Source organism: Gopherus flavomarginatus, chromosome 17 (assembly GCF_025201925.1).
Source record: "Gopherus flavomarginatus isolate rGopFla2 chromosome 17, rGopFla2.mat.asm, whole genome shotgun sequence".
Taxonomy (NCBI): Eukaryota; Metazoa; Chordata; order Testudines; family Testudinidae; genus Gopherus; species Gopherus flavomarginatus.
Genome location: NC_066633.1, coordinates 17,686,820 through 17,695,279, shown reverse-complemented (window position 1 = coordinate 17,695,279; position 8,460 = coordinate 17,686,820). Strand labels below are relative to the sequence as shown.

The following is an 8,460-nucleotide window of genomic DNA, read 5'->3' as shown; positions in this document are numbered from 1 at the left end:
GCACGAGCTGCAGCGCACTCCAACTTACCTGCATAAAAGCAACTGGAGTCATTTCCCCCTCCCTGCTTGCCCAACAGACCTACTAGATTTAAGGCTCCTCTGGATCTATGGAAGGGGCTGGCAGGATTTGCCCGCTGCTAAATCTCTGGTCCCTTTGAAATCCATTGGCACTTAGAATCATAGAATATCAGGGTTGGACGGGACCTCAGGAGGTTCTAGTCCAACCCCTGCTCAAAGCAGGACCAACACCAACTAAATCATCCCAGCCAGGGCTTTGGCTCTGAGATCAGCTCCCAAAGGTAATTTTTGCTCAAGAGTACCAGGGTTTATGCACTGTAGCTAATCGGAAAATAAACAGCCAGAGCGATTCAGTGTCATTTTTATTACCCCCATCTGTGGTTTGCCACAGGCCGTTTTAATAACCTGCATTCAGTATCCTTTCTAAACACCACGCCACTGCTCTATTGCCATGCCTGGATCCTTAGCTGAGGAAGAAAAGAAGGAAGATGCAGTTACTCGTTCTGATGCAATGCCTATGCAGTTGCTGCCTGAGCTTTTCCTCCCTGTGTTTGTAGAGGGGAGATGATACACTGTGCTAATGACAACAGAGAGAGAGCCTGCAGTGCCCCATGCGGATAAGCAGCTATGAAGTCAAAGCTGTTCCTGTGTTTTCACGTTGCCTAGTAATGGTCAGAGTAAACCAAACTAGAGAAATTCCAGGCTAGAAGAGAATCTCTGGGGGAGTATGTGCAGTAAATGGAGCTAATCTTTTTTTATCTTAGTTACCATTCGCTAGTATAAACAAGTGTTCTACGATCCTGGACTAGATCTGTGCCAGGCCTCCCCAGAACCACTTTCGATTGCTTGTTTCTGGTGTGTCCCAATTCTGTGGCAACAGCCTGACTACAGACAGTGTAAAATGAACCTTCTCCCTTCCCACCCCACCCCTTTGCTTGAGGGAAGCTGTAATCCCGGCGTGGCAGGTTACACAATGGAGAGCGAACTGTGGCGTGACTCCCTCTGATTTTATGGCTGATTCTGTCTCATTTCTCTGGGAGAAGCTGGGTTGGATGCAGCAGGTAGGGAAATGGTACAGCGTGTGCCCTTTGGGTCAGCAGATTGTGCATCCTCATGCTTTGAATCAGATGTGAGTAGTCCACAACTAGGATCCGATCTAGGCCAGGTCTGTTCCAGTCAGGGGAATGAAGAGGTGGGATCCCTGACTCATGTCACTGTGCTGGCAAAACTCCCTAGAATAGACACAGGTATACTGGTAAAACTGCTTTTGCCAGGATAGTTTATTTCACTTGGGGTGTGTGGAAGGGGGTGAGGGAGGGAACTGAAATAAGCTATGCCAGCAAAAGCACAGTTTGGCTAGTATGTGCTTTGTCCCATAAGGAGCGCCGTACTGGTGTTCTATACCCCAGCTAAAGGCTTCTAATATAGACCTGGCCTCACACCCACCACCAACCCTATTAAAGTTATTGGGAGTCTTTCCACTCACGACAATGGATCAGACCCCTAATGCAAAACTAACATAGCTTTTCTTGGTCTCTCTGTGCAGCTGTTTATTTGTAAGGGAAGCCAGGAAAATGTCCTAATTTGATGGTCGATTCTTGTAAACATCCAATACATTCCCAGGGCTGGGGATGTATCTCCCCTTCCTCTCATCTTCATTTGTCTGTTTATTTGCATGGCCATTTTCTTAGTACTGTATGTTACTCCCCAATCTTGAGCAATTGGTGTGAAATCTTCAGTCTCTGTGTATTTCACAGAGAGACATGCTTGCTACAGCTTTGCTTAATTCCTGCCTTCTGTAGCTGGGAAGGGGAGATGCATGGCAGCCTTGGCTGTCTTTTAAGAAAAGAGCACAGCTACTGCGGTCAGTGTTTATTCACTGGGCTTGTTTTATGGGAATGAGTGTCTATTTTGGTACCACTCAACAACAGCGCTCTGTGTGTGTGTGTGTGTGTGGTTTGGGGATGACTGATGGGGCAGAGGCTTCAGTGAGAACAATGAATCAGAACCTTGATCAAAGTTATTTCTTATGAGTCAAATATTCTGGTAAAGGAAATGTCACCATGCTGGAAATGAGCACAGTCAGCGAAGACAAGTTTCATGGTGCTCAGTCTCAGCGGTCATCTTCAGAAGGCTTTCACTGCAGACTCTAAGGGTGCCATCCCATTGTTAAAGCTCTGCTCTGGCTAATAAACCCCCGGCAGTTTAGATGATGCAACCCTGGGATCTGCAGCTGCAAATACAAGGTGACCCTCATCTTCTTGTTTAAGGGAAAGTGTCCCCTTTGGACCATGTTGATGATCAGCTTCCTGGACCTCCACTAACCCTGTGGGGTTTAACCCCAGCTCTGAACTCCCCCAGACTTTGAGGTATGTGAAATCCAGAGTCTCTACAGTTGTAACAGATGGAGAAACACTGTGCAGGCACTCTACAGGGTTAAACCCACTATATACAACATGCCTAGGGGAAAATTCTCATGCACATAAGCTATTTTGCAAGTTGGTGCCGGCAACACAGTGTAATGAAAGCAAGAGGCAGGGTGGGGGCGAATATGCTGCTGTGACTTCCGTGGGTTGCACCAGCGTATTCATTTGGATCACGGCAAATGAGGATGATTTATTTCTGCAACAGTCACACTGTACAATAGCAAGCAATCAAGAGGTCCCCATCCCAAAGTTCAACAGTATTAAGGCACAATGGGTACAGCGATGGACATGCTCATACAAAAGACAGGATGAGAGAAGGAAGTGAATGGGATTCAGAAGACAACACGAAATAGGTGAGTTTTTAGAAGTCTCTTGAAGGACCAGGGGAATGGATCTGGTTGAACATTAATCTGGAGCTTAGCTAAGAACATGAGGTGTCACAAAAGGAAGTACAATAGCTCAGAGTGAGTGAAGGAGACAAAGGGAGTAACAATAGTAGGTTGGCAGAGCATATGGAATGGGAGGGAGCATAGGAGGAGGAGACAGAGTCCCAGAGAACTTTGGAGGTGAAGAGGAGAACCTAAGAAGAGAGAAAGGGAGGGTGGAGCTGGAAGAAGGACCGGTGGGGAGGGACAGATCTCCACAGAGAGGCATTGCTTCCGCACTAATGGAGAACCCCATGGAATGAGACGCAAGCTGGATAAAAAGGTAATTGGGAAGCTATGGAATCTCACCCTCTTTCTGGGTAGGAGGGGCTGACTTCCTGCAGCAGCTCTGCTGCTGTCTGTGAACTGCCAGCACTCATGGCCTGCTCTAAGCCAGCTTTTCCCTCTGAAGTTTTCTCCAGTGGGAAGCTCTTTTCATGTGACTGAACTGTCTGACACATCTAAACCTGCGGATCCCAAGTCAGCTGTCGCTTTATATGCCACCAGCATTGATGGCGCGTTTAGTGGGTGTATGTCTTTGTGCTGTGGTTTGCTTATGTCTCTTGTTTTCTTTTTTTCATTGTCCTCCCAGTTTGCCACCAAAGGGCAGGAGTTGAGGGCGAGGCCAGGAGGGATAGTGACATTCACCACCTGTCTTTTGACCTAGGGAGAAGAGTTTATTCCACACTTGATCAAGGAAAATAGGGTGGAGAGTGGGGTTTTTTTTGTTTTTTTTTAGAACAAGAATGTTCCTTATTTGGGCTGGCATCAGGGTGATGTGATCTGGTGGAGAAGGGTTTGGGGTGTGTGTGTGTGTGTGTGTGTGTGTGTGTGTGTGTGTGTGTGTGTGTGTGAGAGAGAGAGAGAGCGAGCGAGAGAACATTGAGTGTGTGTGAGAGAGAGAAAATAGCTGCCGTCACAATGGAGATATTTCATGGTATTCCCTGCCACAGCAGATCACTAATTTTCTTGAGATTGCACAAATACTCACCCTTCTAAGCACTCAGTCTGAAAAATGCCACCGCTGCATGGGTCAGATTCACACACACTTCTCCGGTTGTGCTAAATTATCAGAGCCTTACTCCTTTAACTGTGAGTTTCCTGTCCTTTGTGGGCTCCTGCTGCAATCATAACGATCTTTTAATGTAGTTTCTGTTGCATCAGTTTCCTGTTTGACTGCACTTTAGCTGATGACTATCATGGATTTATGTGATTGGATTAAACCTCAGTAACACCAAGAGATGCAAACAGCGTAATCTCATATCTGATTGTGGAACAGCATTGATAGGCTTTGTGAAGGAGCCCTGCAGCTGCAACATGGGCTCGAGGGAACACAAGTAAGACAGGAGAAAAAGTTAGAGAAGTGAAGAGTAATTGTGGAGCATCATCCGTGTGCTAATAGGGATGCAGATGAGCCCCATGCACATAGGGCAGTTACTGATGCAGGACAAGCCTCAGGACGTTCAGATGCTCATTTTGGGTAAGCATCCCCAGCCTGGCTGCTGATCTGAACTATACAAACCTCCTGCATCAGCAACATTTAACTCAAAAATCTCACAAGCACCATGTCACAGTCCAGCGCAATTGCCTCTGTATTCAGCAAGAGCGCCTACTTTTAGGCTTCTGGCTCCCAGCTATCAGTTCTCTCGGGCGGAGACCTCATCTTGCTTCCTTCTGATTGGGCTGAACAGATACCCACTTACTCTGTGAGTTCCCCAGCAAGTTAGACTGCCAAAGCAGGCCTGCTTTGCTTTCTCCTCAGAGGCTATAAGCAGCATAATTGCCCTTAATTATAAGGTACCACACAACTTTTCTAAGCAAGCACATTTATTCTTAAGATGAAAGCGTTACAGAGAAAACATAAAAACATAAAAGGAACTTACACACATGCTAATACTCTTACCAGAGACCACCCTACCCAACCCCAGCAAAGACTCTGGGGGTGGGGCAGTCCTTCAAACCCACCAAGGGGTTTTGGTGTGATTCAAGTTCCTAACAGCATTAGCTCAGAACAAGCACCCCTATGAATCTGTGAGTCCCTCCTTTATACTGTTTGGACATTTGACTTTGGGATGCTGGGAACAGATAAACAGCAGACAACGGGTTGCTCTTCAGGGCGTAGCTTCAAGAGATTGTGTCTGGAGATGAGGATTTGCATTTCCTTTCCCCCTCTGGTATTTCCTTGGAAACCTGCTCAACTAAAAATCCATTTGTGTCTGGTACATTGTTTCAATGAGTTCTTTGAAGCTCATAATACATCTCAGGGTTTACATTGGTCATGTATCTCTCTTAGAGACATCTACCTCGCACAATAATACATAAACATTTGCATTTTTAAGCCAAGGTACAGTAGAACCTCAGAGTTATGAACACCTTGGGAAGGGAGGTTGGTTATAACTCTGAAATGCTCATAACTCTGAACAAAACGTTATGTTCTCTCAAAAGTTTACAACTGAACATTGACTTAATACAGCTTTGAAACTTAACTATGTAGAAGAAAATGCTGCTTTCTCTTTATTTTTTAGTAGTTTACATTTAACAGAGCACTGTACTGTGTTTGCTGTTTTGTTGTTGTTTTTTTTGTTTGTTTTTGTCTCTTCTGCTGCCTGATTGCATACTTCCGGTTCCGAATAAGGTGTGTGGTTGACTGCTCAGTTCATAACTCTGGGGTTCGTAACTCCAAGGTGCTACTGTACTTCTAAAATCCTTATACTGAATCCAATAAGGTTTGTCCAGGATATTGTCATATCTGACACACACTGTCCCTCTCACAGGGCTGTGTGACTTCTGTTTCTGGAACGGAGAATTGAAATGCACAGGCCAGGGTGAAAATGAGGAAAAAAAAGTTACCCAGGCATTTCTGACCCAGCGCAAAGGTTCCCTGTGAGTGGTGGGTGGAAGTCCTAGTCTGTCTGTCTCTTTCTCTTTGCGTTTGTAATGTTCCCATCACTGTATCATCATTTCTTATCTGAATTGGTTTTCTCCTCCTCACACAGTAGTCCATTATGATGCACCTGCTCAGTGCCCAATATTCACAGTTCAATGACTTACTTGGCTGCTTGAAAGCATCAGTAATGTATCTTCTCATTGGCCCCAATCCTTCTCCAGGGAAGAAAATGGCCAAACTCCCCACTGGCTTCAACAGGCTCAGGATTAGGCTGACCAGACAGCAAGTGTGAAAAATCGGCATAGGTGGTGGGGGGTAATAGGAGCCTATATACGAAAAAGCCCCAAATATTGGGACTGTCCCAATAAAATCGGGACATCTGGTCACCCTACTCAGGATAGACCCGTTTGTGGATTAATTGCCTACAAAATGTGCATGATCGTGTTTAATTAAAGGAAGGCTTTTCCCATGAACAAAGAGGGCTGTTGCCTCATATCCGGGCGGCGTGGATGCCTGGCACCCATGCCTGCAGCAGCATACATAAACATGGGGATGACATGGGTACACTTTATCCATGAGGACTCTGGAGCTGACCCAAGAGCACTCCATTCATCATTTGGACATAGTCCATCAGGAGCAGAGTCCACAGTGCTTCTAAGAGTGTGTAGGCAGGTGTGCTGCAAGGGCTTTTTGTGCAAGGTGGTGTCATTTCTCTTCCTCCTTGTAGACAAGATTGTGACTCCTTTGCTCAAGTCAAGTCATATATTACATCACAAGCAAATTAATGGGACTTTTCTTCAGTGTGATTAAGAATATCACAGTCTAGTCAACAGCAAGGAGAACAGTTTTCTTATGTGTTGACTTAGATTTAACTGGGTGTTTCTATGCAGTAAAAGAGGACAGGGGAAGAATTATGACTACGGAGTGTTGGATTTATGACTGCAGGAGATAGCGGTCCGCATGAAGCCTGTTTCTTCACCATGGCCTGTGAAAGCCAAGCAGACGGAGCTGAGAAACAAAGTCCCATCTCCTACTGTGGGACCCATGCAGATGAAAGCTCCCTTCACTGGGTGAAAGGTAAGCAAATAGCTCAGACTATTGATTGCAACAACGACATTCTGAATCAGGTGGAACTGAGCTAAGAGAAGCTGCATTTTTTTTCCAGGGCTGCTCATTTTCAATTGAAGAAATATAACCATTATAATAACTAAGCAAAAATCAAGAACACACCCCATGGCCAAGAATTACAAAAAAGTGGCTAGTAATTTTGGGTGCCCCAAGTTTGGGGAGCCCAGCGTGGTACACTTTAAAGAGGCCTGCTTCTCAGGCGTGCCCTGCTGAAAATTAGACCCCTTTAAGGCATCTCAGCTGGGGCACCCAAAGTCATAAATCGCTTGTGAAGATCTTAGCCTGGATTTGTAAAGTGACTGACGCAGCCTTGCTCTGTTTATGCTGCTTAACACAACACTCCTTTAGAAACTGACTAAAGTTCGGTGTCCAGCTGATACAATAATAGCAATTCGCTCTGGTGTCCCATGTTTCATGCATAGCTCGGGAGAAGGATAGCTCAGTGGTTTGAGCATTGGCCTGCTAAACCCAGGATTATGAGCTCAATCCTTGGGGCCATTTAGGGCTCTGGGGCAAAATCAGTACTTGGTCCTGCTAGTGAAGGCAGAGGACTGGACTCAATGACCTTCAAGGTCCCCTCTAGTTCTATGAGATAGGTATATCTCCATATGTTTTGTTAAGTGGTTGCCCTGTGCAGATTCAGCTGAAGGATCAGGGCCCAAGGTTTCAAAGTGACTTTAAAAGATATCAGTGGGAGCTGCAGGTGCTCCGCTCATCTGGAAATGAAGCCATGTAAATGTTTTAAAAAGGGTCCATTCATTCTGAGCATCTCTGTTTCTGGTTTGCCCCGCTTAAGACATCTGGTAGCTAATGCCTGATTTGCAGAGGCGTTGGGCACTCACCGCTCCCTTTGGCTTCAGCTGAAGTTGCAGGATGCCCAGCACCTTTGAAAGTCACTGGGTCTAGAGCTGGGCACCCAAAATTATTAGCCTTTGCCCTGAGTAACTTGCCTAAGGTCCCAGGGTGGGTTAGCGGCAGGGCTTGGAATAGAACCCAGGTTTACCAGCCCCTGCTCTTGCTCTGCTAGATGCTGCTGCTCACTTTCTGATGCTGTAGTTCATCTCAGCAAACACGTCAAACATTGTTTCATTCACGTACCCCACAGGTCTTGGAATATGCCTGTTCCATGGATTTTAATCTGGATGGGCCACACCTTTGTGTGAGAAGGAATTTAGCTTCCTTGTTGTTACCCAACACAGGGAAATCCTCGGGTGGGGCAGAGATGGCACAGAGGGTGGGACGAGGTGTGCCATGGGTAGGAGGGGGTGGGGTGGACTCTACAGGGCTCTGCCCTATCTTCAGCCAAGACAGCAGTGCCTTAAACCCAGTTTCTCAAAGGTATTTAGGCACCTAGATACCATTGAAATCAATGGGAGTTAGGGTCCTAAATACGTTCAAGGAGCTGGGCCTTAAAGCCATTTGTCACAGATCTTCACAGCTGTTTTGAGTGGGTTGAACCGATTGTCTTGTCACCCACTGGACTGGCACATGATCCCTTCCCAGGTCAGATCACTTCCTCTCTGGGTACATGTAGGATTTGGTCTCCTTACCTTTCAGTCCTTGGACCCTCCAATAT

At 46.1% G+C, this 8,460-nt stretch overlaps 1 protein-coding gene across 11 annotated transcripts in view; it reads left to right on the top strand.

Annotated features, from left to right (window-relative positions):
* Positions 1–275: 275 nt before the first annotated feature.
* The window catches only part of TMEM268 (transmembrane protein 268), a 29,365-nt gene continuing 21,180 nt past the window's right edge, over positions 276–8,460 (top strand). For 2 of the 11 annotated variants that reach the window (XR_007769986.1, XM_050926401.1), the window contains exon 1: positions 3,164–6,833. Coding sequence is in view for 10 of the 11 variants with exons in the window: in XM_050926401.1 (XP_050782358.1) it covers positions 6,692–6,833 (142 nt within the window). In the remaining variant the exon portion in view is untranslated. The other 9 variants (XM_050926409.1, XM_050926403.1, XM_050926406.1 and 6 more) reach the window with 9 other exon arrangements.